Source organism: Phodopus roborovskii, unplaced genomic scaffold, assembly GCF_943737965.1.
Source record: "Phodopus roborovskii unplaced genomic scaffold, PHOROB, whole genome shotgun sequence".
Taxonomy (NCBI): domain Eukaryota; kingdom Metazoa; phylum Chordata; class Mammalia; order Rodentia; family Cricetidae; genus Phodopus; species Phodopus roborovskii.
Window position 1 is genome coordinate 544,780 of NW_026126962.1, and position 12,949 is coordinate 557,728.

Here is a 12,949-nt window from a genome sequence, read left to right on the forward strand (position 1 = left end):
GATATAAAGAGGGTGGAAAAATCCGTGTCACCTCTCTACCTCTACCAGGTGAGTCTATCGTTGCTGCCACTGTCCTCTGTGGACATTGGACCCCTTCATCTTTCCAGCCTGAACTCTCCAGGGAGCTCTAGGCCTTTAAGCATTACATGGGAACTGCAGGGATCTCAGCCTCACTGTCTTGTAGATGGCCACTATTGAACTACCCAGGCGCACACCACTCTCAGAAACCTGTACGATTATCTGCAGGTGTTTCCCTTCACAATTTCCTGATAGTTTTAATAAAGTATGAGGGAAGCTCACCTGCCCAGGTTTCAGAGAGGGAATAATAAGTGAAAACTTGAGAACAGAGGTGAAGCCAGGCGGTAGTGGCACACTCCTTTAATCCCAGCACTTGGCAGGCAGATCTCTATGAGTTTGAGGCCAGCCTGGTCTGCAGATTGAGTTCCAGAACATCCAGGGCTACATAGAGAAACCCCTACTCAAAAAAACAAACAAAAACAACAACAAAAAACAAAAATAAACAAGCAAACAAATAAAAAAAAGAATAGAGGATTCAAATTATTAAGCAATAAGTTTGCGGAATAATGGACTTTGAGCCTGGAGAAATGGCTAGTAGTTAAGATCACCAGCTGCTCTTGCAGAGGACTCAGAACCAGGCTCAGTTTCTAGTGCCCACCCATATGGCAGCTCAAATGACCAATAACCCCATTTCCAGGAGATCTGACACCCAGTTTCTTTTGGTCTCCACTGACAGCAGGGCTGCACAAGATGGACATCCACATATTTAGACAAACTTCCATATGTACAAAATAAAACACATAGTTATTTTAGAATATGATCCAGCTACTTTGCTCCTGAGCACACAGCCAGAGAATCCCACACCTTACCACAGAGACACTTGTATAGCTTCATCTACTGATGTTTTATTCACTATAGTAAGGAAATGGGACCAACCTGGATGTCCATCAACAGATGGTTAATTGGATGGTTAGTGAAAGTCTGGTGCATATATAAAATGGAATGCTATTCAACTCTAAAGAAAAAAAAAGCAAATCACAAAATTTGAAACAAAGCTTAGAATACTAAGCAAGGTCACCCAATCTCAGAAGAAGAAAAAACCATGTGTTCCCCCTTCATATGTGATCCTAGAAACAAATGTGTGTAGCACAACATGTAGATGAACAAGAAGGGCAGCATTAGGAGAAAAGGAAGGAAAGAAGACAGGGAAAGGAAATGTGGATCCTGAAATCAGATACAAGGCTAAACATTTTTCTAGTTTTAACTCTGTCATGGGTTTTTCAGCTTTTTGTGGCAAATAATGCATAAAAATAGAATTGATGTTGAAAGTCAAAATCCACAGCTGCACATGGCCACTATTCCTACACATAACACAGGACCAGAAATGTTTTTCTCCTTAGGCCTCAGACTATCCAATAAAGAGGTTTTTCTCCAGTGGGAGTCTTCAGGGAGCAGAGAAGAGGCACTGGCTGCAGATTTGTGATCAAAAGACTATGACACTCTTAAATGCCATCATGGAGACATAAAGTAAGAAGAGATGCAAAGACCCCTGGATGAGGTATACTAGCCTGAGCCCTGACTTCCTGGGATTTCTCTAGCCTGACCCATTTGCACCAGTCCCATCAGTAACAGACCTTTGCTGGTTGGAGGCTCTGTCTGTAATCTCCAGGATGAAATGTTCCTCTTTGCTAGTCACTGAAACCTGGCTGCCCAATTACTAGCACCACCACAATGCCCTGACATGAGCATAGTTCTCCACCTGGAATGTGACTCATGATCACATTCTTAAAACAAGTGACTTGCTAGGGAAACCCCGTTGGAACCAGGTACTTCCTTGGAGCAAGATCCACTCACACCACAAAGCCCCCATGCTTGGCCAATGGCCACAAGTGGCATACGTGTCTATATGAAACAAAGTCCTTTTCCTCAGGTAGGACAAAATGACATTTCTTGGGTCTGTGAAGGTAGTGGGGGTAATGTAGCAAATGAGCAGTAGCAACCAGCAGAGGCTAAATGGAGGGTGACTGGGCAGGACTTGTGGAGGGAAGGTTGTGGCATCTGTGGAAGCTTGCAGTTTTGGAAACATCTCTGTGACACCAGGCAATCTTGTGTAAGATTGTCTAAGAACCCCTTCTTCCTACTGCCCTGGCTTTTCTCACTTTGTTGTTGTTAGGGTTAAAACTGGCGACTCCATTTTGATTGTGCCACCTTCGTGCATCCTTCCAAGATCCTTTTGGGTCTAGCTGTCATGATCTGGGACTCTGAATTGGAACTACACAGTCTGGGGAAAGCATCCTCAGGAAGAGACAAGACTTTTGGAAGAACTTTACCAAAAGCCTGTGGATTACTCCTTTTGTGGTCCCGCTGATAAGGACCAGTCACCACCCCTTCTCATCTTTCTAGCTTTGCATGTTCATTTGCTCTGGGCAGTGCTCACTGTAGGGAACACCCCTGCAGATCCACAGTAGTATAGGTGAGTAATCCCAGCACTCAGGAGTCTGAGGTAGGGGATTACAAGTTTGATTCCAGCAAGGACTACAAAGTGAAACCCTATCTTGAAACCAACCAACAAACAAATAAATTAAGAAAAAGGGTTTGTTCTTGAGCCAAGGAAGTATGTCAAGGCAGGTCCTTTGAGAAGCAGAAAACATTTCTGGAATGAACAACATGTTCTTAGGAAAATTTGGTACTCTCTCTGCCAACCCCTTGAGATGATCTGGAATTGGAGAGAGTATACCTGGAACACATAGCAGGTGTGGTCATCAATTTTCAAGTACAACCCAGAGGGCCTGTGATGTGCACTAAGGAGCAGCAGGGAGTGGGTGGCCACTTTCCAGGAGGTGGTCCACCAGGCATGGAAGCTCACAGGCACCAGTCAGATTGTCAAGGAGAGGGAAACTAGACAGTCATAGGAGGTATGGATGTCCTTGTACTCACAGATAAGCACTAGGGGAACCAGGAATGTTAAACATGCAAGGTTGTCCCTTCTAAAAAGGCGGCGGATGTATATCCTGTTTTCTGCCAGGAAGGCCGGGGACAGATGTGGTTAATAGCCTGATGAACTTTGCATTATCTGTGTAGCCAAGACCACACTGGATCTTCATCCTCCCTAGACCCTTACCATGACATTGTCAGTCTACCTTTATGGACAGTGCCATATATAGTAAATCTATAGAACCCATCTTTGTGGAAGATGTCACATGTACTTTACAAAGAGTTTTCATGTAGTCATGTCTTGAGATTTCTGTGCACACAGAATTAAGTTGATTATCACCAGGAAATGTTTCACCAAATTGTTCTGTGCTTAAATATGCCTAAGATAAACTACTCATGGTCAGACTCCCAAGGTTTGAACCAGCACTGGCTACTTAATCCATGCTGAACCAAACTGTCTTCTGGCCTCCAGGACTATTATTCTGTTGGTCATGGTGGTCTCAGAGACCCACCCATGCAGCTAGTGTCAGGGGTAATTACTCCCAATGATCTGGGTCTGAATATATGTCTGGTCCTCAGGAGAGATAAGTTACCAACTCCATTCTCCACCAATACAGCTAGCACATGTAGGCATCTGGCCCAAGTGATAGAGGAAGCTGGCTTTGCCTTGGCTGTGTGGCTGTAGTTTAGGTAGTTAGTTACCTAAACTATCTGAGCCTTGACTTCCCCCATCTATTAAGTGGGCAAGTGGGGCTCACAGGGTGGGTAGGGAACTCAAAAACCTAAGCTTGACCATTTGGAATCATTTTCATTTTTCTTTTCTTTCCTGTTTTCTTCATTGAGTATGGGTGTTTGGCCTGCATGCATGTCTGTGCACCACATGCATGTCTGGTGCCTTTGGAGGCTAGCAGAGGGCACTGGATCCCCTGGAACTGGAGATGCAAGTGGTTATAAGCTAACCTTGTGGGTTCTGGGACTTGAACCAAGCATTCTGAATAGTCGGTGCTCTTAAGCACTGAGTCATCTCTCTATGACTCTTTTTGGGGAGACATGAAGGGCCATTCAATCCTGAATAACCACCAACCACGATCAAAGTGACTGATCCACCCAAATCTACCTTAGTGAACCAAGGTGTTTTTCGGAATTACTTATGGGAACATGGGTGCCTTGAAGGCAGTTTTCATTACTGAAAGGCCACCTAGCATGGGTGACAACTCAGGAAAGCTGCAAGCCTGGTGCTCCCTGCCCAGCTTACATCCAGCTCCACAGAAAGTCTTCTCTCCCTAGCAATTGGTGCTGTTTATACAACCCTGGAGAGCAGCCTTGAGCGTCCATTGAGCTTCCTGAGTCCTCTCCGCATGAAAGAATATCTCCACTAGGGGGAGCAAGAGTATCTCCTTTTACAGTTGTCTTGGGAGTTTGAAAAAACTTCCTGAGGATGTCTCTTTCCAAGAGGAGATGCTCCTTGGGTAGATAACTCTTGTTGGTCATCTTGGCCCTGCCAGGATATAGCACTGTTACAGTGCTGCTCAGGGAGATGGCTGCTCAGGGAGCTGGTATTCAGCCAAAGAGCTAAGGAATATTGTGGTGATTTGAATGAGAAATGGACTCTATAGTCTCTGGCATTTGAGTACTTGGTCCCCAGTTGGTAGCACCATTTGGAGAGATTTAGGTGGTGTAGCCTTGCTGGAGGAAGTATGTCACTGGGATGGGCTTGAAGAGTAAGAACGCTTCATCCACTTTTGGTTGATCTTTCTGCTCCATGTGTATGATAAACGCTATGCATACCCAGCTGCCAACGCCTACTGCTAAGTCTGCCCCATGATGAACTCTTGTCCCTCTGGAACTGCTGGCAAAAATAAAAGCTCATTTGTAAGTTGTCTGGGTTATGGTGTTTTGTCACAGCAACAGAAAAATAACCAAGACAAGGACACAGATGTCAGGCCCTCACTGGCTGTCAGTCTCTGGCTCAAATCTTTGCTCAGAGAAAGGAAGAGCTGCTCTCAAAGCCCATGTTTGGCTACTGGGCAGCCCACCTCCTCACAGTCCCCAGTACCCAAGAGACAGCTGCCTAGGTCTCCATCCATTTCTTTCACTGCCTTTGGGGTTCACTCTGAGACAGGGAACACCATTATAGCAATGTGTTATTATGCAAACATCTCTTACATTCTAAAATATTGAAACTTTTACAGAACCTGACATCCCAGTTAATAATACACCTTGAGGTGACTTAAGACTGCTATCCTGCTAGGTACTATGCCAGTTTGTTTCACCTGCCTTTAGGAGAACAATGTAACACCCAACCTTACTTGCCTTGGGTTTCTTTTATAATCAGCTTTTACAACCTAAGTTAGTGCATAGCTCTAATCTTCAGTTATATGCTCTCCCATTTCCATGACCCCTGAGAAATGCATGTGTGCATGTGTGTTAGGGTAATAAATACTGGAAGCAATAAGTCACATGAAAGCAGCCTTATATGTCAAACATCTGCCCTAAATGCTGGAAACAGCATACTGGTATTATTTGATACATGAATGTTCGCCTTTTTTAGTGTTTCAGGTCACTTCAAGTCAGAAAAGTTCAATTCTTTGAAAACAAAACAAAACAAAACAAAAAACAAAAAACAAAAACAAAAAAAAAAAAAAAACCAAACACACAAGAAACCCTGTTAAAGATTTCTATGCAGGATCTCTTATTTCTTCTGCCCTGTCCAATAAAAAAGAAAGCAAAGACCTTAGTTAGGAGGTCACATGAAACTGCTGACATTATGCAGGCACAGGGACACAGATAGACTAATGTAACAGACTGATGAGACACTAAGGCTGGTTGATGACTCAGGTGTTATCAATGATTTAACTGACGCATAACATCTCTTTCTCTTAGTCTTCACTCCTCTCCTTGCCCACCCCAAGAATACACCGTTACCCCAAGTCTGTGAGGATTCCTTAACATAGCCCAGCGCAGTGTGGGGTGAGACTTTCTTCAAGAGGCAGGGCTGCCTCCCTGGGTACTGCTGGGAAGGGGCATGTCCCCTTCAGGAGATAGTTCAGGAATGGAGAAGTTTTGACAATATCTACTAGGTGTCTTTATGTGGCTATCCTGGGGTCAGAGAGCCCTGGGCACTGTCTTCTCACTGTGGCTGGGAGGCAGGACCAGGTCTACCCACATAGTATCTCTGAAGAAGCAGCTCGTCCTTTTACCTTTCTGACTGTGGTCACCTTGCCTGTGCACAACTTGCAGACTATACATGGTGGAGCCTGCCAGTCTCGTGAGCGAAGAATCTCCTTGTTGGGTGGGGTCCATTTACACACTCCACATGCCTGGCTGACAGTGTTCCTGACAGTAGAGGCTCACTTCAGTGGATCTTAGGGAGCACTTCCCAGAAGCTGAGGCCTCCTACACCACTGCCTGCACATCAGAGCCAAACTATGTGCTAGGTTTCTCCTGGAGATGTCCTCTCCACCTACTGCCAGCTTAAAGGACTCTTCCCATCTCTAGACAGTTCTTAGTGTTGTGGCCTTTCTCCCCAGCAATCCATCCCTGATGGGATGCCTGCTGTCTGCTACAAATATGAGAGCAGATACATAATTGTGGTCAAATACCATGGCTTCTAATGTGTGTCTCATACTAAAGACAGCATTTGTGGGGATTTACTCAAAGAAATTCTGGTGTGGGAACAAATATATAAAAGTATGAATATGTTTGTATGTGTATGATATATATACATGTGTGTTGTGCTACTGAAAGATTTCAGGATGCCCAGTCACAGAAAAATAGTTTAATGTTTTAATAACACACATGCTTTGGATCTATATACAGCTGATAAAAAGCTTTTCAAGCCATTGTAGTGGGGAGAAGAACTGGAGAACCAAATGACCGATCCGACCTGTGTAGACCCTTTGTGGCTAAGTGTTCAAACCCTAGAAAGCCAAAGGCTACTGACATGCTGGGAGATCACCAAAGATAACCAGAAATTGGGGGAACCAACACAACAATGAAAGCTCCTTCAATTTCAAGTTGTCTAAAAGGTAAGAATAGTGACCACAAATAGAACATTTATATCCAACACCCCCCCACACAAGGTTCAGGGACATTTGTAAAAAGAGACAGAAAGACAGTACACATCTGGGGAGGAAAAGGAGGAAGCAGTGTCTTCTGGACATATCAGGACCTCGAATTCACAGTAGCCCTGACTGCCTGGACAAGACCAAGCCAGTCAGCATCCCAGTGTGGAGAGGGAAGGATCACAAGCCCCTCCTCCAGCTGAGAAGGTTCTCATAGTTGATGAATGTTAGGGCAGGGAGATTTGGGTGGGTGGGCTTCTTTAAGAGTTTTGCCCCTGGTAAGTTGACCTTGCTCCACCAGGTGGATCCATGCTCAGGAATATGTACACTGCAGTAATTGGGCCCAGTAGGCTATAAGAAGGGGGAGAAAGAGGAGGCTGTGGCATGAAGTTGGAGGCAGAGGTGGGGGGTTGTGGGCCTGGAGGGTGGATTCGAAGGAAAGAGAGAAGGGGTGAACAGAACCAAAATACATTGTACACGTTTGAAATTCTCAAAGAAAAGTTTGTATTTTAAAAACTTAAGAGTAGGAAAATACAGGTTCTGGTGAGGCATCACAACCCTTTAATCCCACCACTCAAGAAGCAGCTGTGTCTCTTTTGAGTTCAAGGCCAGCCTGGTTTATATATGGAGTCCCACAACATCCAAGGATATATGTGTGTGTGTGTGTGTGTGTGTGTGTGTGTGTATGAGTTATAGATCTTAGCTTATGGTAGTTACGCCTGGAAGTGTACCACCAAATAGTGCCCAGCCGCAGAGGACCCATCTGATCCCGGTTCTGCCCGGAAGTGTACCGACAAATATCGTCCTGCAGCAGATGATCCTCTGCGGCTGGGCGCTATTTGGTGGTACACCTCCAGGCGTAACTACCACAAGCTGAGATCTACAACTAAAAGTAGTGAGGTTCCTGTAGGTGTCCAGCATCACATTTGTGTAGAGACACTTCTTGTATGTGTATGTATATATGTATATGAATATGTGTGTATCTATATGCATGTATATACTTATATGAACATGTATATATGTTTATATATGCACATATGAACATATTCTTGAATGTGGGTAGGAAGCAAGTGAGTGTGACAGAACAGCCCTCATAGAGTGCTGAATCACACACATACCTTGAAGTCTTAGCCCCAGGTGCTCTGCTCCTGTATGAACATCTCAGAGATTCTTTTCTGTGGATGATTAGGGGAATCTGCACGAGGAGACGAGGAGGCTTGTAGTGGTGGTATTTTTTTGTTTTGTTTTGTTTTTTGGTGAAAAGAGTGGATGAGTGGACCCTTCTGTGCCCCCCCCCCCCGAAGGAGAACAATAAGAGAGACTTACTGTAGTCTCATGGAGAGGGCGTGATCCTAACACGCAATGCTTCTTGCTCTTCCCTCCTGGAAAGGTCCACTCAAAAACCAGTAGGTGGAGCCAAACCAGGGCAGTTTCACTGCCAGGAAGAGTGTGTGCCACAGCAACTGTCTGCACAGTGGGCATCTAAACCCCACCCCAGGGGGGGGGGTAGGGGGGGAGGCTAAGCCTCACCTGGCGGTCTCCATGCTTAGTGTGAGGCCATAACAGAAATGTAATTACACAGCAGGGAATCAATCCAGTGAACTGCAACTGCAGGAGGGGCAAGTTTCTCCGTGCCAGATAAAGGGTGACAAAAATAGGGAAAGGGAAACAGTCAAGAGGGGAAGGGGCTCAGAGGGTAGAGTGCTTGCCTAGTATGCAAAAAGCCCTAAGTGGCCGTGGGGACTCACTCATGCCTGTGATCCCAGCACTTGGGAGGTGGAAGCAGAAGGCTCAGAATTTCAAAGTCATCCTTGGCTATATAATATAGGCCCAACCTGGGCTACATGAAAGCTTGTTTCAAAAAATAAAAGATGGTGTCAAATGCCTTTAATCTCAGCACTCAGACCTGAGGAGATGGATCTGCACAGTAATTTCCAGGGCTTTGGTTTCCTTGTAACAGCAATTTATGCACAAATAGATCAAGACAAGGGTTCTTTGTACAACCCTTTTCTGTGTCAGGGTACTCAAACTAAAACAGGGGGCAACTGAGGCAGGAAAATCATGAGTTTTCAGGCTAGTCTGAGCTATATAGTAAAACCTGTCTCAAAAATTAGTTAATTAAAAATCTAAAATGTATGCAAAAATTGGGTGTGTCCTTCAAAATTATGTTGCAAAGACAAACAAAAAAGTAAATAAAGTGTTTGTAACTAGGATCAACTAAGAGTTTTTAAGACAGAATGTAATGGATAATATTGGATTAAAGTCTGGTCCAAAAAAAAAAAAAAAATAGAAAGGATATTGTTGAGATGTTGACAAAATGTGAATAGGACATGGAGGCTGTATCAATGTTAAATTGTCCTGATTTTGTTCCCAGCAGGAAGGCAGGTGAATTCATCCTCATACAGGGAGATACACTGTAACCCTGAAGAATAAGGACTCAGGTATGGAGGAAGAAAGGGATGCAACAGCTGTGGAGAAGTCCAGTGTGCTGCAGCCCGTCTACTATTCTGGTAACTTCCATAACTTTGAAATTTTGTTTCCTTAAAATCAAAACTAAAAATAACTGAGAAAACTCATTGCCACAATCACAAATTTAGACATGGAAATGCAAAACAACAAATATCTTGTGGGAACAGAGATAGATATAACAAACATAGTGGTTTGGGAGGGGAGACAGAGGAGGAATAATCCAGCAAAAGAAACTATCTATTATTGTTGTTGTTGTTGTTGTTGTTGTTGTTGTTGTTATTATTCAGGCCATCCAGCAGAACAACCTTCAAGTTCTCTCTCATACAGATATAGATATATCTCCCCCAGGGTAGCTTCAAATGTACTCTGTGACCAATGGTGGCCTTGAACTTCTGACCTCCTGCCTCAATTCCTTCCCTCCCCCCCAGTGCTGGATGACAGATGAGTGCCACCAAGCTGTAGGAGAGTAACTAAACCTTGTTGCAAAAACAGAATAGCTTAGACAGACACATTGTTTCTGTAGCCATGCTTAGCTTACACATACACATTGTCCCACAGCCATGTCTAGCTTAGACACATACTTTGTCCCACAGTCAAGCTTAGCTTAGATACACATAAGGTTCCCACACCCAGGCTTAGCTTAGATACACACACACATTGTCCCACAGCCAGGTGGATCCTGGAGCAAAGATAGACTACTCTACACTCTTCTGACTAATTAGGGTAAGCATCTCTGCGGAGTCCTGATTTTAATTAATCTTACAACACATACATATTCTCATTATGACAAAATTCAAATCTTTTATTCAATGTTTAAGTTGTTTACAAAATGGCCTGGAGAGGGGCCACAAGTGTCACCCAGCATTGGATGGTAGAGGCAGGAGGACAAGACCAGCCTGAACTCCAGACTGTGTCTCAAGAAAGAGGGAAGTGCTTCTTAGAAGACAATTCCCAAGAAGGAAATATCTCTTTCAACAAAACCTATACCACAAAAACGATACTCTAACACTCTTCAGTTCTGCAAATGCCCCAGGATGAAGAGGTCTATTTCCTAGTCCCTTGACCAGGATGGCCAGGGGGTGGCCATCCTGTGCTCTGAGATAACCCACCTGTGCTCTGAGATAAGTGTGTCCCTCTGCAACCCCCAGAGTTAGATTTCTCTGTGCTGTTGAGCCTGCAGAATAATGATTCAAAGGCTCTGGGTGGAGAAGGCTGCAGACAGGTTGGCTTTGGTTGTAAGCTATTTCAGCAGTGCTGGCTGACTGAATTTCCCCGGGGCCTACAGCTGAGCAGATAAGCAAAGTAGAATAGGATATTAACTGGTGTTGAAAAGGAGAACTTTGAGATCACTTATTGACTTCCCAAAATCAGACACCTGAGGTGGGATACCAGTCTATAACCGAAGTAAGGATCAGAAGGTCAAGATTATAATGAACTGGCACCCAGCCTAGGCCACCAGACCTTGCCTCAAATACATAAAGGAGAGACAGAGAAATGGCTCAGTGGGTAAAGGCTCTGGTCACCAACCAGGCTAATGGCTGGATCCATCCCCAGAACCCATGTGGTAGGACAGACAGAATCCTTTCCTGAAAACTGTCCTCTGACTCCAGGCCTTTGGGTGTGCATAATAAACAGGTGGATTTTTAAAATACTAATTAAGTGGGATGGTTCAGAAGTTAAGAGCTCTACCTTTGGCTCCAGCTATAAATGATCCCATGCCCTCTTCTGCCGTCACCAGCATCTGCTCGCTCTCTCTCTCTCTCTCTCTCTCTCTCTCTCTCTCTCTCTCTCTCTCTCTCTCTCTCAAGGAAGTCCTTTAAAATACTAGTTTATTTTTAAAAAAGAAAGTGCTACATACAGAACTTTCGTGGTAAATTTATTCAAAAACAAGGATATGCAGGGATATAGGAGGGAGGACACAGGAGCAAAGGAGAGCGGTGGGAGGCTTTCTTGCCTTCAGTCTCATAATTTTTGTGGTTTGGGCCGGTAGCAAGCAGCACCGAGGGGAAGCCCGCCTCCTTTAAACAAGTAAAGAATGAAGAGACTGCGTCTTCAGCCCCAAGCGCTTTTCCAGTGAACAGATGCCGGGCTCCGTGGAACTGGGAACCTTAAAGGACATTTGCATTGTGTCTCGGAGCCAAGCCACATCCACTGACTCCACTTAAACCCGAGTCCACCTCCGGCAGTGGATCCATCAGGATCAGCCGCCGTGCATCGAATTCGAGTCAGCAGCGCTCAGGTCGGCGTCGGCACCCAGGGCCTGCAGTGGGGGAAGTCTTTCAGACAGACAAGGGAGCCGCCCGGCGCTCCACGTTCAGGACCCCAGATTCCCTAGGAGCCTAGCCCGGGCCTCTTCGAAGCCATCTCGGTCTCAGTCCCAGAGAATAGGAAATGTGAAACTTATCGTTTTGCCGGAGTCCACTCAGTCTTTCTCCAAAAAGCTAAGCCCGAACTGGCTCCAGAACCCCGGGATTTCAACCAGAAGTCCACCAGCGCATTCCCCAGTCCGCACAGCGCGGGGACGGGGGGGGGGTGGGGGTGGGGGGGGATAGGGTTTAGTGGGGTGGGCAGAAAATAAGGCGGAGGCCAGGACTCAAGCGCTGGCTGTGGCGCCTGGAGACGTTGGAGGTGGCTACCTAGTGGAGACACTAATGATTAATTTACTCCCCCTCCGCCATCCTGGCTGCTTTGTGAATTTTTCTTAGGTCGCCAGCAAGGCCAGGATTTCGAATTCTACGGTATCGCCACAGTCCTCCAAACGCTCCGGGCTTGAAATCACACAAGCGCTTCTTTCGGAAAGAGAAGACGGTAGAGCCCCAACTCCCAGCTTTCCCTCGGTGTTGTTGCCACAGGATGCACTCGAGAGAGTGCTTGGTGTCAGAAGCCCTCCCTCCCCTATTTGAACCACTGGGCCACTGATGCCAGGAGGAGGAAGAGATTCTTGAGAAGAAAACTTTACCTGCGTGGGTCGATATATTTATCCGGCCACCAAGAAAAAAAGATACTATTAAAAAGAAGCGGGAAGTGAGAAATGACGCCTGTGATCTCAACATTGCACCGGCTGGGGCTGGGGGATGGCCGCGAGCTGCTGAGTGTCTCACACAGAAAGAAAGAGAAAATGTTAAAGTAAACGAGTAAGGAAATTCTGTCCTTCAAATGAGCACACGCTCTACTAGGGAGCTCTAACGGGGTTCTGAAATTGTCGCAGAAGAGCATGGGGTTCCGTCGCCCTGCGGTCCCCGAGGATAGGCAGTGGACAGGCCTGTGCAGCTCCCTGCAGATCCCTGAGCCAGCCCCTGCCAAGGACCTTGACCTAGCAGGGACTTGGTCGCCACGCTTAGCTCCCCCTGACCTGCTTTTGAACCCGCTAATCCCACCCCAACTCTTTCCTCGACGTTTTAATTCCCGCTGGTCCCGCAACCCCCACTCACTCTCGGCTCAGGAAGCTCTGAAGCGCACCACCA

At 45.7% G+C, this 12,949-nt stretch overlaps 1 protein-coding gene across 1 annotated transcript in view; it reads right to left on the minus strand.

Annotated features, from left to right (window-relative positions):
* Positions 1 to 8,560, minus strand: part of Cd207 (CD207 molecule) — a 32,441-nt gene extending 23,881 nt beyond the window's left edge. The window contains exon 1 of the mRNA XM_051175025.1: positions 8,547 to 8,560. Coding sequence (XP_051030982.1) covers positions 8,547 to 8,560 — 14 coding nt within the window. The remainder of the gene's footprint in view (positions 1 to 8,546) is intronic.
* Positions 8,561 to 12,949: the final 4,389 nt, after the last annotated feature.